Source organism: Polypterus senegalus, chromosome 1, assembly GCF_016835505.1.
Source record: "Polypterus senegalus isolate Bchr_013 chromosome 1, ASM1683550v1, whole genome shotgun sequence".
Classification (NCBI taxonomy): Eukaryota; Metazoa; Chordata; class Cladistia; order Polypteriformes; family Polypteridae; genus Polypterus; species Polypterus senegalus.
The window spans coordinates 331,210,520-331,231,589 of record NC_053154.1 but is presented as its reverse complement, the minus strand read 5'-3'; the positions used below and the strand labels follow the sequence as shown (position 1 = coordinate 331,231,589).

Here is a 21,070-nt window from a genome sequence, read left to right as displayed (position 1 = left end):
TCTCCCAATCAGTCTACTGACTTCACAGGAAGAGTCACCTGAATGTCACTACCAAGGTAAGTAAGCCTCTCAATGACGGGGTCGACACGCTCTGTGCAGATAGACACACTTCTGATGGCCGTGCCCAGGAGGTCATTAAAGGCCTGGCTCTTGATTTTTATCAGGACCCTCACAAGCCCAGACACTCGGACTCCTCGCTCAGTCTCTTGAGAGCCCCCATCACAGCCTCCATTGAAGATCACAGCATCGTCAGCAAAGTCAAGATCTGTGAATCTTTCTTCACCAACCCCCAGCTGCTGGACCCCACGACCCTGCCCACCATCCAGTTCATGCCAGCACTGAACAGAGTTGAAGCAGAACACATCGCTGACTGACCACAGAATCAACTGGAAAAAACCCAGAGGTCCTGACTCCACTCTGCACAGCACTCACAGTACCAGTAGACAGGCCGGCCATGACATCCAGCAACCTCGAGGGGATCCCTCAAACCCTCAGGATGTCCCACAGGGCAGCTCGATCAACTGAGTCGAACGCTTTGCGAAAATCGACAAAGGCTGCAAAGAAACTCTGCCGATATCCTCGTTTGCGCTCCATGAGAACCCTCAGTGCCAGGATGCGGTCAATGGCATTCTTCTCAGGCGTAAAACCAGACTGTTCTGGTCGCTGGTAGGTGACCAGGTGATCACAGATCCTTTTGAGGACAACCCTAACGAGGACCTTACCCAGCACCGAGGGCAGCGTTATCCCCCTGTAGTTGCTGCAATCCAGGCGATTACCCTTCCCTTTCCAGATAGGAACGACAAGTCCCGTTTTCCAGTCAGCTGGGATGATTGCCTGAACAAAAGTGGAGGGTTAATAGCAGATGGCATCGTATCTTCAAAGAAGAAAAGAGAGAGAGTCTCTTACTGGATGATCAGATCTTGTTAGCTGCTATTTACGTTGATTAAAATGAGCCGAATTTTGTTGAGCTGTGACCAGACTGCTAATGGAAAAAAGGCCCTCTATGGTGTAGAGTTGGCATGAAGGGATTACTACCACCTGAAACGCCAACACTGGATGAAGCTATGAGCATCATCCTCTTCAAATTAAAGAGACTTTGGTTCCTACTTGGACAAGATGGAAGTTTCAAAATCAAAGCAACGTCGTCGACGGCGTGAAAGAGAAACGACCAGTAACTGTCCAAATAAAGAGCTTTTTAAAAAATGAAAAGAAGCTGAAAAGTAGGACCGCTCATCAAAACCGACTGTAGAAGAAGCCGTCGTTGTTGATCCAGAGATTATTAGTGATGTGGCAATGCCACCCACCCAAGTCAATGTTGAAAGACGATTTCAGTCAGATATGAGAGAGGGTCGATCTGGCAGAACACGCCATTGAGTTCATTCTGCTCTACCGCCGTATTCCAGGTTTAAAATATAAACTCTTTTAGGTTTTCCAGCTTTTGTTTTGGTTATTTGTTCATGTAGTTTAGCTTACTTACCAAAGAATGTGGTTTATATTTTTGAACTGGTGAAGTTCCTCTTCCTGATTTTTATGCATGCTACTACTTTATAGCCACTTGATAAAAACCATAAAGAAAACCTTATAGTTTTCATTTTTTTATCTTTTGTTTAAACGGTGGAGAGTCCACTTCCTAGCCAGTAACTCTGCGGTTAAATGATGTGGATGTTGCCTTCCTGCAATCAACATGGAAAATAGTTTAGCATATTAAATAGAGAGGAGTCGCAGTCGAAGGATTGATCTACGGACTCCACAGCCTGCCTCTAAACACCCACCAGAAAACCCAAAACGCTGCCGGGCTCGTGTTGAGCTCGAGTGAATTCACTCATCAACGCACACGACTCGCTGAAATCAGTCGTTCTAAAAGAACACAAATCGCAAATCAACAATTACACCGAGAAAAATGCCAGGGAGCGCCTCATGCCCCAGCGTTACACTAGATAATGCAGGCCCTGACTTTGGGCCGGAGGAGGAGGAGGCCGAAGCCGATTATAAGCAGCACCCGGCACAAGTCAGAAATGCTTCACAGGATAACAGTCCACCGAAGAGCCCCCCTCAGTCAGACACGCATTCATCTTCAGGATGTGCCAACTCCAGACCAGCCATGACAGGGCATGAAGTCCAAACCCAGGATGCTTCATCGGGGCCAGCTGCTTTAACGAGGATTTGGTGAATCCATTTAGAGTTTCTAAAGAGCTACGGCTGCCAGTAAGGAATGAAAGAACAAAACAATGGGCTAAGCACAAAACGACCTGCCTGACTAAACATTAACAAAAGGGCGAGATATCACGGGGGCCACACTTGTCATGTCAATATTTGACCCTGTCACTGAAGTTAATTAACAGGGAGGCGCGGCGCAGGACAGCACAGCACAGCAAACACGAGGGGCCAGCGAGGCAGTGAACACCAAAGTCAAATTACAAATAAAATGTGGGGTATTAATGAGAAAAAGAAGACTTTACTTTGCAGATGAATTTCTCACACGTCAAAAGAGGAGGAACACGGCAAGTCATTTTAAGTGGATGCAAACGTTCGTCGTCTACTAATGGCGATTTAATTTGTGTACTTTAGAAAAACTCCAAAGGAAGAATGCAGGCACACCTCAGGTATACAAAAGCTGCATAATATTCAGCAAATCTGATTCATCTTCATTGACCTGAATTTAAAGTGACTTTTTGATAGCTGTCACCTCTGTTGTTTATTAGTGTGACAGGCATACGTAAACAAATACGCCACCTAAACACCATCCTTATGTTACACTAGTTGTGAAGGCCCGGGCTCCTAGAAACTACTGAAATCGTCAGGAAAAAAAATTGAAATGCAGAGTCGGCGATTTCGTTTTGCGGACGTGCTCGCCCCCCTCGGCTACCAGCAGCTAAGCGAGTTTCTCCCTCCTCGGAGGTTTCGTTTTGCCGATGTCCTCACCTCACTTGTGTATCGCCGGCTAAGCGAGTTTACCTTTCCTTGGCGGTTTCACTTTGGCAAAGGAGTCGCTTTCTTTCAGCTTCATGCCGTAGCCTTCTTTCGCTTTCCGACTTATTCATTTGGGACCACCTTTCCGGCTCTTTGAGCTTCACGCTGTAGCCTCGCACTTCTGGGCCTGACAGACAGACACACAGACACACACATACATACTTCCATGTGTAGACGTTTATATATAAGATACCATACACTGTCTGCAATGATGGCCAAGAAAAATTCTGACTTCATGGAGAATGGTCTGAATGGAGACGCAGTTTGAAACAACATCTGAACATCTCTGCATTATAAAAAAAAAAATCTTGGAAAGGAAAACCAGGGCGACAAGACGTGATCTTCTCGGAAGACACTTAAGAGTTTAGCGACACGGGGATTGTCCCAGGACCGTCTCATGTGGAACATGAGATTCTTGCAAGACACGCCGTACTTACAACCGATATCAAATAAGACCACGGGCAGCAAAACACTCAGTCGTGTAAAGGCACGTAGCACCCACAGATCCTGCGCTCTCATCTCATATAAAGCGTATAAAACGTCAACAACTAAGCAAAGAAGAAAGAGCAGCGCGGAGAAAAGAGACAGAAAAGCACTGGGGAGAAAAAAAGGCAGATAATAGATTATGAAAGCAGTGGAATTCGAGAGGCTCAAACAAACGATGGCGCGGTACGCATGTGGAGAAAGGTACAGAATATGAAAGTAGGAAAATTCGAGAGTATTATAGCGTCCCAGCCAGGTTGAAGCCTTTTTTGTTTTAAGTGACTGTTAGGTCCGATTGAGGGAGGGCGGAGTACAGCACAGAAGACTGATAGCGGGGTACCGATTGATGCGGTAAGGGGGGGGACGAGACCCAGGAGATGAGGGGTTGGAGAAGGTGCTAGAAAGTTGTGTTTGGGGTTACAAAGTCAGCGATTGTTCAAGTACAACTTTTGTGACACTTTATTACATCAGTTTTTTTTTTTTCTTCGAGCCGGACACAGAGGTCGGTACAGTATCAAAAAAAAAAAGACAGTAAACATCGCATTACTGAAAACAAAAGGAAATTAATCATCAGGACCAGGTGTAATTGAAAAAACAGCAGGACAAAGAGAGGTCAGAAGTAAAAGACAAAGAGTAGAAAACAAAGTAAAACGTCACAAAAAGCTTCAAAAACACATGCAGAGCAGGTTAGAGATAATGAACACTGGAATTCAAAAGACACAAAAAGATATAGGCGTGATACACATACAGAGCACGTTACAGAGTATACAAGCAGAAAAATTCAAAAGTACCAAAAAAAGATAAAGATCGCATTAGCGCTAAAAAAGAGAAATTATTACGTATTATAAGGTAAAGTCATCCATGATGAAGGATCACAGGAATTGTGGGAAAGGGGGGTCATTTCATCGGATTGGCTGGCCCAGCACTGGCCAAATGGGGAGGCAGCTTGATAAATGAGGTCTCCAGGACTCTAAACAAATCCAAATCTTATTATGGGATATCATCATCTGTTAAATTCTACTCTGTACTTCTAAAATTTTTATTTTATACTGTATTGAGGATTTGTTCTGCTCTCTTCTGTGTATTGTATTGTGTTATATTGACCCCCTTCTTTTTGAAACCCACTGCACACCTAACTTACCTGTAAAGGGGTCTCTCTTTGAACAGCCTCTCCCGAGGTTTCTTCCATTGTTTCCCTACTTAGAGAGTCGAGGCTGGGGGCTGTCGAGAGGAAGGGCCTGGTAAAGTCCATTGCGGCACTTCTTGTGTGATTTTACGCTATACAAAAATAAATTGTACTGTATTGTAGTAATCGGTGAAATAACAGAAAGGCAAATAGAGAGCAGATATATGGAAATATTGTAAGGCTTTGAAGTTTAAGTCAGAGACTTGTAGATTGTCTATTTCGTGTTGTCATCAGTGAAAAGTACAGTTTCTACGAAATAAGGAGGCTTATCCAAGAGAATTAAAAGATTTGATGTTTGGGGAAAGTGAAATCCACAAACAGTCAGTCAGTCATTTCCCAACCTGCTATATCCGAAAACAGGGTCACGGGGGTCTGCTGGAGCCAATCCCAGCCGGCACAGGGCGCAAGTCAGGAACAAACCCCGGGCGGGGCGTTAGACCACCGCAGAATCCACAAACACTACAGGTAAAATATACGAGTCTACAATAAACGTTTTGCCTTTGCATCATTCAATGCACAAAACGTAGACTTACACAATAATGGACCAAACGCTATGGGAATCTGTGGTCCCGCAACAGTTAAAGCAACGACAAGTTTAATTTCAAACAAAACACAACTCGGTCAGGTGTATATTTATGATCACAAAGAAGCAATGCAAATTTTAACAGGCAACAAGAAAGGTAATGTAGTCCATCTTCACTAATGACATTAGACACCAAAGGAGATCGTGATATGCCATTCATATTAAAATGTTTAGTTTCCCATGAGAATAGCTTTTGCTATGACAATCAATAAATCACAGAGACAAACATTACAAAAAGTCGATTTATTAGAGAAAAAGAAACTCACGGGAAGTTATACGTTGCGTTGTTACAATGCATCTCCAAAAACGGAATCAAAATTCAATGCCAACTTGAAGAAAAGGTACAGTGGAACCTCAGTTTGCGAGCATAATTCGCACCGGAAACGTGCTCGCAATCCAAAGCACTCGTACATCAAAGCGAATTTCCCCATAAGAAATAATGGAAACTCAGATGATTTGTTCCACCACCCAAAACTATTCAAATAAAAATGATGAATACAAAATATAAAGTAAAATACATAAAACAAATTAACCTGCACTTTACCTTTAAAAAGAATCATGGCTGGTGTGCGCGAGTTTCTAAACTCATGTGGGATTCCACCCAACGGGACGACATGCGGAAGAGCGTCCCAAAGCAATCGCAGTCTCCCAGCGCTGTAGCAGTTCGCCGTATAAGCGCATCCAAAAAGATCGCAGACATGCTATAAGCGCCTGCCGTCAATGAGTCATACAAGGAACATTATAAAGATCCCGCTACGATAAATAACAGCGCTGTTGCTGTTTCAAGCTGAATAAAGCTGGTGTTGTTAAAGTACTGAGACTCAGCTTTGTGTTTTGGGGTGCAAGATGGGGACTCGCACTTCACAGCACACACATGCGCACATGCAATGTCACAATGCTGTATTAAACAGTATACACTCGTATGGATGTTGACCGTATGAGTGAGGCACAGAGACTCAAACGGAGAATAGGAGACGATTGCCAGAGAGAGAGAGAGAGAGAGAGAGACGCGAGTGAGCGAGCGAGATAAGGAGACAGAGACACGGGCGAGCGAGAGAACCACCATCGGCTCATGTGATCACATGACGCTCAGCACACAAAGTGTATCCATACTACTCGTATTGCAAGACATCGCTCTTTTATCAAGTCAAAATTTATTAAAAAAAATTTTGCTTGTCTTGCAAAACACTCGTAAACCAAGTTACTCGTAACCCGAGGTTCCACTGTAATTCCAAATATTGTTTTTACTAAAGCTTTAAAGTAAAAGTGCCAATAAAGAAATTTAAACAATTCCAAAGAAAAGCTTTTAAAATTGTATATCCGATTAACCAAACACAGGGGTTGGCAAGCGGAGCCCCCTAGTCCATAAAAAAAAAAAAAAATCAGTATGAGTATTGCATTAGCCAATATCAAGTCGTACACTCATTATTCCACACACTTGTATTTTGGCTAAGATATTATTAAATTATCAGTAACGGCGTACTGCACCTTGACGTGAGCGTTCCCAGTTTTCATCCTCTCTCTTTCTCTGTACGTTTATCATTTGTTTGCTCGGAGGTTGATGAGCTTGCCGTTTCCTGAGCAGCTCTGCTTTTCTCCACCCTAGCGGCCCGCGTCTTCTCTTCCTCCGTTGGCATCTTTTCACGTTAAAACTGATGCAGTCAGTGTTTGTGTTGTAATTACTTAGTACGTTTTCTTTAATGTTTCACTTAAGTCTTCGATCTGCCTCAAGAATGGATTTAAGATATGAAGAGGTAGGGGAAGTGACAGCAAAGGTGGTAGGGATAAGACCGGTGCCCGTACGCTTGCGCCACACGGCCGCCCTGCTGCGCACTGCTGAGAGTTGATTCTACAATAAAATAATATCAAAATAAAAAGAGGAATAACCTTGGAGGTCAATCATCACCCCGAAAGCGGACAGTAGAGGTCCAAATTTCAAGTCCATAGTTTAAACGGTTTGTGAGTGACAGGCGATTTTAAATCCTGGACAGACAAGGTAGTGTTACTGCCTTACAATTTTTATTAAGAAGAAAATGAAACCTTTTTAAACTGAGGGAAAATATTCCAATAATTATTTGTTAAGGATCTCTTTGTATACCACATTGTGAGTTCGGCCCTTCGGTTGTAATCTGACCGAGCTGTGCGCTGAGCTTACTCTTGAGCATGTAACTTACCGTCGGCCGTGTGAACAGTAATCTTGTCTCAAATCTCACAGCTTGGATTGCTGCTGTCATAATCGCTTTGAGTTTCATGGTTTGTTTCAATGACGACAGTATTTGTAGGACTTGTTGTGTTGAAGTGACATTCGACATCTGTCAAGCGTTGTAAGCACACAACCAGTTTCATCGATAAAATCACATCCAGCTTTTGAGAGTTTAAACATTCATAAACATCAAAGTGTCCACTACTGAAATCGTCACCTGTCAGTCTAAGATGTTTAAGAGGCATTGGCGGTTATCCAAAGGTGTAAAATATTTGGCTATTTCAGTACACTTGAAAGTGACAACCGAACAATTCAGTGACAGCCATCAACTCTCATGCAGATCCATAGGTGAAGGGCTTAAGCATTTCACTCTTCTAGTGCTCCTGTGTAGTCTAATTATCTCCTGTACCGTCATCAGTCCACACCTTGAACCTGTCCAGTCATTCAATACATAAGACACAATGGATATCAAGAGTGAGCCTGATATGGCCGTGCAATATGTAACACAGAGAATGGAAAAGGCAGGCGCCATCTCTGGGCATGGACACCACTCGGTAAGTGACAGTTCTCTGATCGATGGAGATCACCTCGATAGACATGGTAATGGGGGTACAGTTGGAATGATAAAGGAAATGGGGACCTGAACAATGTAAAGTAAGTCTAAAATACCTACACAATAACTACAATCGTAATAAATGAACAATAAAACAGCAGAGACGCCGTGGATTAAATAAAAAGGCTGTAGTTATCAGCAGGGAGACGTGAATCCCGTGGCGAAGCAAGGAAGGGAATGTAGAGACCGGAGCGGCGGACAGCCAACAACGTGGGAGGCGTTGGGATGGGGGACCCAACGCCACCTCACACAGTGACCGAGCTGCAGGCTATGGACGTATATATGTACGCAAGTAGGATTCAGTTAGCGTTGGGAACCCGCATACCAAATTTCTTGTAAATGGGCCCATAAGTAACAAAGACCGCGGAAAAGTTTAATATGGCGGCCGGCAGTAGTGTCATACCACTGAAATAAGTACGTACATCGGTTTCGGTTAGCGCAGGGAAGCCGCCTACCAAATTTTGTGAGGATGGGGCCATAAATAACAAAGTTCAACATGGCAGATGTTGTCGACCGTTATGACCGTTACGCGTAGAATTTCAAAATGAAACCTGCTTAACTATCGTATGTAAGCTGTAAGGAATAAGCCTGCCAAATGTCAGCCTTCTACCTACACGGGAAGTTGGAGAAATAGTGGTGAGTGAGTCAGTCAGGGCTTTGCCTTTTATTAGTATAGATAATGGCAATTATTAAATAATACTAATTATTATTATTAAATAACTCCTCCCATATAAGTAACATTTCTCAGACTTCCTTCTTCCATCTCTGAAACATTTCTAGACTTTGTCCTGTTCTTACGCACCGCAGTACTGACGTATCAGTTAATGCCCGAGTCACCTCACGTACAGATTACTGTAATGCTATTCTATCTGTCATCCCACTAAAACGTATCCATCGCTTACAACTTCTTTAAAATTCTGCTGCCAGGATAATAACCTGCTGTTGTAACTCCACTGAACACGTCACACCGATTCTCTCTCGACGTCACTGGCTCCCTGTTCACTACTGAACACGACACACAATCCCGCTCTGAACATTTAAAGCTCCCCTCTACCTCACTGATCTCCTCCAGACTGGCACTCCTCTCGCTCACTCAGATCCTGTAATTTGAGAGGATTCAGTCTGTCGATGTGGTGCCGCCTTAGTCAGTGGAAGACAGACAGAACTAAAGACATGAGCATAAAAATGATGGCTGTCAATTTCAAACTGTCTTTCCTCGATGTCTGAATCAAACTCAGCCCAAACAAACTGATTGATCAAAGATACGCTGAGAGCTTGCCCTCATGTCGACTGTCAGATCACACGCTCAGCTACTTTGACCACCTTGACTGGACCCTCAGAAGGAATCATCAGACCTCCTTTGTTCTTTAATGTGAGCGAGTGGTAGCTTTGATCATATGATGCCAGCACAGCGTCTGCTACCAAGCTAGCATGGCACATGTCACAGGACAGCTTTCTCCAAATCCCATCTAAAGGCTACCTGACATCCCACTGCTTCCTGAGGTGGATTTCTTTGGGAAACTTTCAAAGTTTGAGAAATGTTAACAGATAACAACAATCTAAATAGTTAGTGACTAAATACGTTTGGCCAAAACGTCGTTTAAAGGCTCACTTGACCACATAAATGCACATCTTTGCTAGCTTAGCCTGGCATAGTTAAAGTTAAGATAATAAAACGGGATTTTCTAATGGCCAAGTATAACCAAAACAATTGTTCAGCCTTACCTATGAAATGTAATCCCCCCCCGATCTGGTTTGGAACGTACAGCGGTTTGCACAATCCCAAGCAGCACATGCGTGAGGCATCGTTATCAATTACTTCACTCCACAGCACTGCCACTTGCAATATGTCGGCGACGTTGACGTACGATACTGCTGGTCATGTGGCGTCTAGTAAGTCTATGTCTATGGTCAGCCCCCCCGGGTTGCAGCAGTGCCTATGATCCCCTGCAGGGCATCATGGGAGTTGGATTTTGGTGTAGCCCTGTTGGGATCCGTGGGCGCCCTCATGCCACACCTGGAAGCGCATCATCAAACAGCAGGAGCACTTCTGGGGGCGTTATAAAAGGGGCCAGAAGACAGTACTCGGTGGGCCAGAGTCGGGAGGAGGGAGATGAAGCTTGACCAGAGGAGGAGGAGTGGAGGAGAAAAGAAAGAAGAGAATTGTGTTAAGGTGTGTCATTTGTACTTGGACTGTGTGGTCCCGCTCATGGGAGCGGGGATCTCCACGAGTGGAGAAACCAAAACTAAAAGCACTCGTGTTTTATCAGTGTGCCTCCCGTGTCTGTCTATGGTGGGTCGAGTGGCTGGCAGGCCCTCTAGTGGTTCTGTCACAATACTTTCAAATAGCCACGTTAAGGCTGTCATTATGACAGACGCAGTATTAGGACTATGCCAGTTAATTTCCCCGATTATTAAAGGTAAAAGAAACCAGCTTTGGCTCGCTGCGATGCACACTTAACCATTCAGTTCTGGCAGAGAGCAGCAAGGATATCAGGCTCGGGAGTGAATTGGAACAGAATCGGCATCAGGGCGTAACATTTAGACGAGGGGTACACCGAGATCGGAGCTCAACGTCATCACCTGAATGGCCCGTCAGAATGTGTTGTTGCTGATTTATGATGTACAAAACAAAAAAAAAAGCAATTAAAGATGGACTCCATACTTTTCCTGAAAATAAAAAGCCAATTAAAAGTATTAAATGTGTCTCACCGTGCTCCCAATTCAATTCAACATTCGATTTGACCACAAAACTGGCAGTTCTGGCTGATGAAGTTACATTTTTAATTGAGTAAGGTGAAAGGTCAGTGTGATGTCACAACTCGCTTTGTTTACTCCAAACTGTCCGACTCCTAGCTCTGAGCTCATAATGTGTTCATGTGGTTTTGTCTGTCTGGTAGCACGAGAACGCAGCATTAGTCCAGTCAGAGTTCAGAGAGCGTGTGTGTGTTTGAGAAGCAGAAGGCTCACTGTTTACTGAGGACGATACCAGCTAATCATTTAATCATGGAAGTGACATGCAAAATACAGCAGTAGTGCACAACATGTCTACAGCAGCACAACTAAATTAGTGGCGATGCACGCGTTGACGTGATGTACCTTCACTCACTTACTAGAACATACACGGCAGTGTCTCTCACAACGAGCACACCCATTAGAGATTCGCCTTCTTAACCATCGCTGACTGAGGATGGTCTTGCTGGTTGTCATTGTCATCTTAACAAAGTAAGCCTACACTGCTGTGTCTCACAACCTAAGACATATTCAGCGATACAGAAGATGATCTGGTAGGGCCTGGAGTTAAGTGGTATCCCTTTCAGGGCAGTAATGGGGACAGTGACAAAACCTCCATAAGCATTCAAAGTCACCCACAATTTCTTGAAGTCGCTTACCTTGTAGGAGGCCGATGTACGCCTTCTGCAGATCTTAACCACTAAACACTCTGCTCTCTGATGATTTGCTTTTTCTAAAGGATTGAGTAACGTGTTATGGTTTCTGGCCACTGGTGGTGGCCCTAACACCCACTGTGACATGCCTTTGGATGGGTGCACCTTGTCCTTTCAGCAGATGCTTTAGACCACCAACAATACAGGAATATGTGAGGCGACGCATCTGGAGACTGTGATCACCTCGCCAGTCTTGACTGCGTTCATGCATTCAGACCAACTGTGCCATGCCTGTGGCATTAGAGAATATCCTCTGCCTCTCTGGTCTTCTCTTAAAGGATACGTTTGGTCCTTTTCAACTTGAACGTATTTATTCACAAACATGGCATAAGTGCATTTGCCTCACAAAACTGTGTTTTCTAAAAATTCTAAAAAAAATACACAAGCTGTCCTGGTGTTTTATAATGGAAGTCATGGTCACCAGTTCTAACCAGAAAACAAAACCATTGTTTGATTTAATGAAGAACTTTTTTTCTTCAGTAAATCAAACTGTTCTTTAAAAACTGTGCATTGCACTTGCACATGCCATCTTTTGTATTCTACTAAATTTGTTTGGAGAGCAGAAACAATTCAGTGTTATGAATAACCAAAAATAGAGGAAGGCAGGAAGGGGGCAAAGACTTTTTCACAGCAGTGTGACTAATCCAACAACAACATTAATTTATATTGCACATTTTCACACAAATAATGGAGCTCAAAGTGCAACAATAATTAGGTGAACAGCGAGAGGTTACGGCTTGAAGATCCTACTCCAGACTAAAAGACTGGGTAACTGGGGCTAGCAGAGTGGCATTGGTGCCCTTGGCCAGGGTCACCTAGTGAGTCACAGCTGGTACGAGGACTGGCAACCTGGAGGTTTGAAATGGAGCTCTTTATCTACTGGCACATTCACAGGTTAGCATATAAATTATTGGGCCTATGTAGTTTTTCCACTAAAGATGCAAATTATCAAAGTGTATATATCCATATCTATATATATCTCTCCATTACAAAAAAAAAAAATCTTGGGAGGGAGACGAGACGTGATCTTCTCGGAAGACAATTTGACGTGCCGCTAGACAAGAACATTTAAAACAAGTTCACGGACGTCTCACCTTGCAGTTATTGGAATGCTGTTGGCAGACACGCTTCATGTGCTCCCAGCTCTTAAAACAACGACAAGCAGAACACGCAGCTCGCCAGCAGCAGCAGGAAGCCAGCAGATGACCAGATGGCATTTCCTTAGCGTGCGTTCAGCCACCAAAACAACACGAGCAGCGTTAAACATCCTGTGAGAAAGATTTAACCACGCCCGGTGCCGGAAATAAAGGACAAGTATCGTTTTTACAAAAGTTTTAAAGTACAAGTGAAAACAATGCATACGTAACAAATCCCATGAAAATAATCTCTTTAAATTGTATATCCAGTAGTGTAGAATCAACTCTCGGCAGCGTGCAGCAGGGCGGCCATGTGGAGCATGCATATGGGCGCCGTTCTCACTCCCTACCACATTTGCTAATCATTCTTGAGGCAGATTGAAGACTTATGTGCCAACTTAAGTGAAAAATTAAAGAAAACGTATTAAGTAATTGCAACACAAAAACTAACAATCAGTTTTAACACAAAAAGATGCTGACGAAAGAAGAGAAGCAGCAGGCTGATAGGGTGGAGAAACGAAGAGGTGCTCAAGAAGCAAAAAGCAAATCAACCTCTGAGCAAACGAATGGTAAACAGAGGAAGAGGAGGAAAACTAGGAATGTTCAAGTCAAGTGCATTCACTGCACGTTATTGTGCAGTACGCCATTACTGGTATATGTATCTAAATACATCAATTTACTCTTTATCTGTATATATCTGCCTTGCGTCATGTGTTGGCTGGGATTTAGCAGGTTGGATAATTTAGTTTTTTTGTTCTTTATTTCACCTTATATAATTACTTGTATTAGGAATTTGTTAGTTTTCGCATACCCCTTAGGGTCAGAGTGCAGGGTCAGCCATTGTACAGCGCTGGGCCCCTGGAGCAATTGAAGGTTAAGGGCTTTGCTCAAGGGCCCAGCAGAGTAGGTTCTCTTTTGGCAGTGACGGGGATTCAAACTGGCAACCATCTGGATACCAGCACAGATCGTTAGCCTCAGAGCCACCATGGATGGATGAATGGATATACACATATATATATATATATATATATATATATATATATACACACATACTAATAAAAGGCAAAGCCCTCACTCACTGACTGACTGACCGAATCGTCACTAATTCTCCAACTCCCCGTGTAGGTAGAAGGCTGAAATTTGGCAGCTCATTCCTTACAGCTTCCTTAAAGTTGGGCAGGTTTTATTTCGAAATTCTATGCGTAACGGTCATAACTAGAAGCTATTTTTCTGCATTTACTGTAATGGAGTTGAGCTCGAAAGTCGGGGGGCGGAGTTTCGTGTGATATCATCACCCCTCTCACGTAATCACGCATTACATAGAAAACCAGGAAGAGCTACAAAAAGCGCTGAAGAAAACATACATTATATAATTAAGAAGGCAGCAAAACAATTAGAAGCGAGCGAGTGACATATAAAACTATACTCAGCGGCTCATGTGAACTGACGCAGTGCACAGACAAAAAGCAACAGATCCAAAGAGTGCTGAACAAAAACTGAATTACACTGCTACGCTCAAATAGACAAACCACACGCCGTGGTGCAATAGTAGAGGCTTCACCTCTAGTGCCGAGGTTCGATTCCCGAGAGGGGGTGCACCGAGTATGTACACGTGCGTCTCGATTCATTTTAGCCTCGCATCCCCTTGGTTTGAGACGTATGAAAACATATGCGGTTAACGCAGAAAGACAGATCACCAATTGAAGCTTTATGAATAATGGATACTTTATTCGCCATCAATGATTGTTTTGGTAAAGCCATACTCAGTGTATTCATTAGATGAACGGTAAAAAAGTAAGAGCGAGGGGAGGATGACTTATTGAGGCACGCAGGCAAAACCACAATAGCACGCAGGCTCGATGTACTGTAGTGTGCGTCAACTCGATCTGAATTGCAAGATCACATTCGAAAAAATACTTCTTTTCAAGTTCTATCTAGTCCATATGTGTCAAACTCAAGGCCTGTGAGATTATTTTATATACTGTATTATTGTTATTAATGGCTCGGGGATATGAAGCACTGGTAACACAATAAACTACAGATCCCATAATGCAGCGCTTCAGCTGCCTTGCCGAACACTTAGCGCGTTAATCAAGTCTAGCTTATGATGAAAGCTGAGACCGAAGGGGCAAAACATCAAGATAACCTGAAAGACCTGAATGCAATGCACAAGATACAGAAAGCAGAAGAGTTAAAGAAGAATCTGACACTTCAGCAGACGTTTTTACCTGTACAAAATCAAAGTGATTTCAAGTGAAGCTACTTTTATGGGAGACACAAATGCACCAGTGCAACTTGCCCCACTTTCCCTGTTGCCAAGTGATGTTGAACCAAGTCGGCACAACGGTGTTCCCAAATACGCACTTTGCTGATAAACTGAGTTTGCACGGCGCTTTGGTGACTTTGAAGAACAAAAAAAGAATTTTGAGTTGTTTCGCAACCCATTTGCTGTCGATGTGGAAACTGCACCTGTGCAGATTCAGATGGAGGTGACTGAGCTGCAGTGTAATGGCAGACTGAAGGTGAAGTACGATACTGCAGGGCCCGCACAGTTTATTCACTCCATTCCCGCAGAAATGCTCAGCTCCGTCTACATGCGGCTCGAACCTTGTGCATGTTTGGTAGCACATATCTGTGTGAGAAGCTCTTCTCAGTGATAAAGACTAACAAAACAGCACACAGGAGTCGCCTCACTGATGAGCACCTGCAGTCCATCCTGAGAATCTCCACAACACAGAACCTCACACCAAACAGAAACGAACTTGTTGCCAAAAAAAGATGCCAGGCGTCCAGCTCTAAAATGACATCTGAGCAAAGACAACTGAATGATTTGATTTGTTATTGCTGAAAGGAACACATTTGATTTAGATTTCCAGGTGTTGTTATGCACCATGTTCATATCTGAATTTGTAGAATTTTGACAGGATATATTTTTATGGAGAGCAAAATCTTTTGGGATATTTAAAATTTAAGTTTATTTTTTTATATAAAATTACGTAAGAGTAAAGAAATTTGAATGTTTGTTCTTTTAACGTTTACTTTATTTCTAACTTGTATAATTTAGACAGGATATATTTTTATGGAGAGCAAAATATTATAAGTTATTTAAGGTTTGAGTTGATTTATTCCGGAATAATATTCTGTCGACTAAATAAAAATTCCTTCTATTTAAAATTTAAATAGAACTTGAACAGATACGATAGTTCATAATATCCACGCAGACTTGCACGTAAGAGCGGGAGTCATCCGTTTTAACAAGCAGCGTATTGCACTGATACAAAATAGCCTGCCATTGAATTATTTAGGAATGGATAAATAAATGAAGATTTTGTACAAATAATGTTTTTCATTTTTCTTCCTTCATGGATTCTGGCACCTCCAGCAACAGCTGCTCGCACCCCAAAGACTGTGTGTGTATATCTATATATGTATATATATATATATATATATCTATATATATATGTGGATGTATGTGTTTATATGTATGTATATATGTGTGTGAGTATATGTATGGATATGTATATATCTATGTTTATATGTGTGTATGGATCTCTCTCTCTCTATATATATATATATATATATATATATATATATATATATATATATATATATGACAGCAACACTCCTCACTCACAACAGTGACAAAACAATTACATTGTCAATCATGTTACGTTATTTTCAAAATGTTTCCTTTTCTTTTTCATTACTTTTTTAACACACTACTTCTCCGCTGCGAAGCACGGGTATTTTGCTAGTGTGTGCGAGGATCTACGCATTTGTGCGCTTGTGATTTCATTGTTTCGCTGTAGCAGTTCGCTGTATAAGCGTATCCAAAAATATCGCGGACATGCAGACGAAGAATAGGAGATGATTGCACTCAAGAGGAGAGAGAGAGAGGCGAGCGAACGAGATAAGGATAGAGAGAGAGAGAGAGACGCATGTGCGAGCGAACGAGAGAGATAAGGAGAGAGAGATGCGCACGAGAGAGAAGAACCATTAGCTCAGTTATGCTCACATGACGCTCAGCAGACAAAGTGTATCCATACTACTTGTATTGCAAGACATCCACGCAGGGAGGACCTGGGAAGCGAACCCAGGTCTCCTAACTGCGAGGCAGCAGCGCTACCACTGCACCACCGTGCCGCCCATTATATATATATATATATATAGAGACACACACACAAATATATATATCCATCGCAACTGAAAGAGAGCACCATGGCGGACCTGGTAGGTAACCACCCATACAATCGGATTGTGATTCAGACTATGAATGTCTTGAATATATATATATATATATAAAATCCTAAGGCTAAAAGTGCAACAATTTTATGTCACATTTTTTGTCACGCTTTAAATCGGCTTATTTTAAAACCTACATATATTTGTTTGGTATCATTCTTTTGAGAATTATTCAAACGTTAAAGTGATGTTGTTAGATTTTCATATTCTTATTCAGATTTTAAATTCTAAACTCAAAAATATCAAAAACACACATCCCGCGATATGAGACTTTGAGCCAAGAGATTTAACCACACCCAGGGCTGGAAATAAAAGACAACAAGTAGGACAGGTACTGTACAGGCTTTTAAATGTTTGAAAGCGCTGCGCGAGATTCAGATTACATGGCATGGCGGCAGCTGCAGCAGCTGATCGAGCAAAGAGGAGGTTTAAACAACACTGTATTTGTTTCCCATTGTGTCAGCGTTTAAGAGGGGGTTTCGGAGGAGCGACTGTGTTTCCTTGGGGTGCGTTCAGCCCCACTCTTCACAACATGAGCAGCAGAGATACGAAGTGGCTGGCAAGCGAAGCAAGCAGGGGGGGAACCCCCTCATATATATTTATAAAACCAAAAAACGTAAGGCTTTACCTGTTGCACATTCTGAACGAGTGATGAGGGACTGTAAGCAGTTCTGAATCTTAAATGTCTGATGGAGATGCTTAGCAATCATACCTGCAAGACAGAAGGAGAAAAATAAAAGTCAGTGCTGCAGTTTGCAAGAGGCATACAAATCAATGTCAGGAGGTGCGTTGGTACCCATCTGTTACTCACCATCGCTGTTTGACGTACCTGAAGAATGCTTACATAACTTTTGTCCTCTCATCACCCGTGAAGTTTAAGAAACCCACCATACAGGACAAGCACAAAACCCCCATATTCCTAAGTAACTAGCGCCCAGTGGCACTAACCTCAACTGGCTTGGAAGAGCTTGGCAGGTGGGATGGCAATGGCACACACTGATTGCTCGGTTCTAGGCTCCTGAGAGGCAGCCCAGCATGTTAACCAGGTCAGTGGATGATGTGTGCCACCAAGATGTGCCCATAGGCCTCCATCAATTAGAATGTGTGTCTAACATCTTACATGGGGGCCTGTAGGAAGCAGACAAGCACGATGGGTAAATTAATTCAAGATGTTAAGGAAAAGATTGAGGGTCACATGGTAAGAACAAACGTATCAGTTATCACGAAGACTGGGAAGCTGTCTTTGACGAACAAGGAGGAACTGTATGAGACAGAAACAAACGTGACGACCGGAGAGGTGCGGATGAGACTGATCTGCATTTGAATTAAGCTTCAGATGAGAGGAGCCTGAGATCAAACAAAAAGAAGCAGGAATTCAGGACTCGACACGGAGAAGGGGGGCAAAACTGCCATCAACACCAGAAAACAAAGGCAGCTGCCTACCCAGATGTCAGCGTCGGGGCTGCTGCTCTTTTTTTAAAGTACAGGGTGATTCACAAAGATTCATCCGATTTCAAAATGATTTATTTCACCTGTAAAGCATTACAGAACAAGGCAGTCAATTGTAAATGGCTTGGAAATGAAAGGAAAAAGAAGTCAAGTAACAACAGAAATTGGTCCGTGATTAAGAAAAGTGATAGGAAGGAAAACCTGCAGCCACTGTGGCCTTCCAGGGTTTGGAGTTGAACACCCAGGTCAGTGGAAATGAAGGCTACAAATGAAAATGCTGGAACTCGACGTTACTGTGTAGCAATTCTGTGAATAGGACTGGCCTAAATTGTCCGCTCTCATTAAAATTGTGCCAATGTTGTAAAATTCGGGGGTGTATGCAGTTATTAATTTAGTTTTAAATCTGATACTAGCATGTCTGCACATTTGTCCTCCCCAGGGTTTCTATAATTCCATACAAATAGCTTGGTGCCAACTTCATTTTGTAATAAAACTATCTCCTTGCTTTACCTTCTCGTTATATTTATTGTGTTAATTGCTTACTGAGAGTGCAGACTATGAAAGGGGAACACCAGATAACATCTTTTTGATTACAAAAATAAATGCTTGCATTACAAAACAGAATGAACAAGATGACATTTCCAGTTCATTATACCACATCACCGGTGGGCAGGCGCCCCAGCGGGATAATCAAGCAGAATGCCGTGCTACCTAAATCTGCTGAACTGTGAGGCAACTTCACATTCAAGAATAAGAAACACAAAGACAACAAGAACTGGCACTGGACACGCACTCAGTGCATTACACAGAAAACAATTACAGCTTACGTTTACACGTGGGCCAAGTGCCAAGCTAAAATATACAGACTACTGGTCAAAAGGTTTAGAACACCTCCGTTTTTTTCACGCAGTTTAATGTCTTCATGTTTCATGAAATCAAAGCATACAACAAACAAGTCAAGGAATCACTAATGTTATTCAAACTTTAGTTTCATCAGAGTAGCCTGCACCTTCTGCTGACTTCACAGCCAAACTGTGGTCACCCTTGAGATTCAGAATGCCAGTCACCACCTCCACCTCGAGGACCGCAGACCATCACACTTCATCCTCCATGTTTGCTGTTTCACCTTCACAATCACGACGGCCTACAAACAGCCTGCGTGATGAACCAAAGAGTTCAAATTTGAATTCATCGCTCCTTAGGACTTTCGTCCAGTCTGCAGTCGTCCACAGCTGGGATTTCAAGGCCCTGTTGTGTCCTTCTGACTGCCAATCGTTCAGTTGAACCGGCAGCTCAAAGTCTCCTCTTCACAGCACAGACTGACACTTGTGTGTATCTCTGACTCTAGCAGGTCATTTAAAGTGAACGTCACAAAATCAAGTTTCTTCTACCTTAAAAATGTTGGGAAATTAAGGTGCTTTCTAAAGAGACAGGATTCTGGGAAATGAATTCCTGCATTTATTTCTACTAGGACTGACGACAGCAATGCGGTGTTCACTGGATGTTCAAACTGTTCTTTATTCAGCCTCCAGTTAAATCCAAAATGCTGCTGCAAGAATTCTTACAAGAACAAGAAAATATGAACACATAACCCCAGCCCTTAAGTCCTTACACTGGCGCCCAGTTAAGTTTAGGGCAGATTTCAAAATCCTCCTGTTAACATATGAAGCATTAAATGGCCGAGGACCAACTTACTTATCTGAGCTCATCAGGACTTACAAACCTGAGCGCACATTAAGATCTCAAGATGCCGTTCTGCTTAGGATTGCAAGAATTAATAAAAGAACAGGGGGAGTTACAGGACCCCTAAACTGTGGACTGGTCTGCCCCTTCGGTCTCAGCTTTCAAATCCCGGCTGAAGACAGAAGAAGAAATGAGACAATCAGAGGTCTGGCAAAAGTGGGAGAGAAATTATTACAGGAAAGTGGGCTGAAATGGTGTGGACAAGTGACTCTCCATGAAAGCAGACCACTCAGGCCCACTAGTGAAAGCTTGGCCTAAAAACTGGATTGGATCAGATGTGGACTGGAGACGTTCAGATAATAAAAGACAGAAATTGTCCTACAGAGATGTGGCTGACAGTTTAGAGCACATGCTGAGTCAGTAATGCGCTGCATGCCAGGATGACAATGGCACAATTCCAGTCACAAGTTCAGTTTAGCACACCCTGACTAGAGCTGCTGATTAACTGTACAGACTGCATCTCTGCTGTTGGTCATTAGCAATAAAAATAAATGACATGAGTGTTAGAATTTGTTACTGAACCTCACCTGTTCTGTTTCTCTTCTCAGTACTCACATGTGCCACTTGGTGCCACTGCCCACCTGCCTAAGATAAAGTCATCTCTGATGGAGGATCGCAGGAATCATCGGGTAGAAGACTACTTTCATCAGACTGCTGGCCCTGTGCTGACTAAGCTATGGAATGGCCAATAGGGGGAGAGGAAGCTTGATGGCCGAGGTCTCCAGGACTCTGAACAAATCCAAAAATTGTATTATGGGATATCATCTCCTATTGAATTCTGCTCTGTATTTGTCATATTTCTATTGTACTATTATATTATATTGAGGATGACGGGTGTTCCGTTCTGTGTATTGTGTTGTATTGACCCCATTTCTCTTGGACACTTCACTGCATGCCCAACCTACCTAGAAAGGGGTCTCTCTTTGAACGGCCTTCCCTTAGGTTTCGGCCATTTTTTCCCTTGTCTTCTTAGAGAGTCAAGGCTGGGGTCTGTCAAAAGGCAGGGCCTGTTAAAG

The 21,070-nt window shown here is 42.9% G+C and overlaps 1 protein-coding gene across 1 annotated transcript in view; it reads right to left on the bottom strand.

Moving 5' to 3' along the window:
- Positions 1–21,070, bottom strand: part of LOC120516532 (protein-tyrosine-phosphatase MKP1) — a 59,774-nt gene that overhangs the window by 22,485 nt on the left and 16,219 nt on the right. Inside the window, exon 4 of the mRNA XM_039738275.1 lies at positions 17,491–17,574. Coding sequence (XP_039594209.1) covers positions 17,491–17,574 — 84 coding nt within the window. The remainder of the gene's footprint in view (positions 1–17,490; positions 17,575–21,070) is intronic.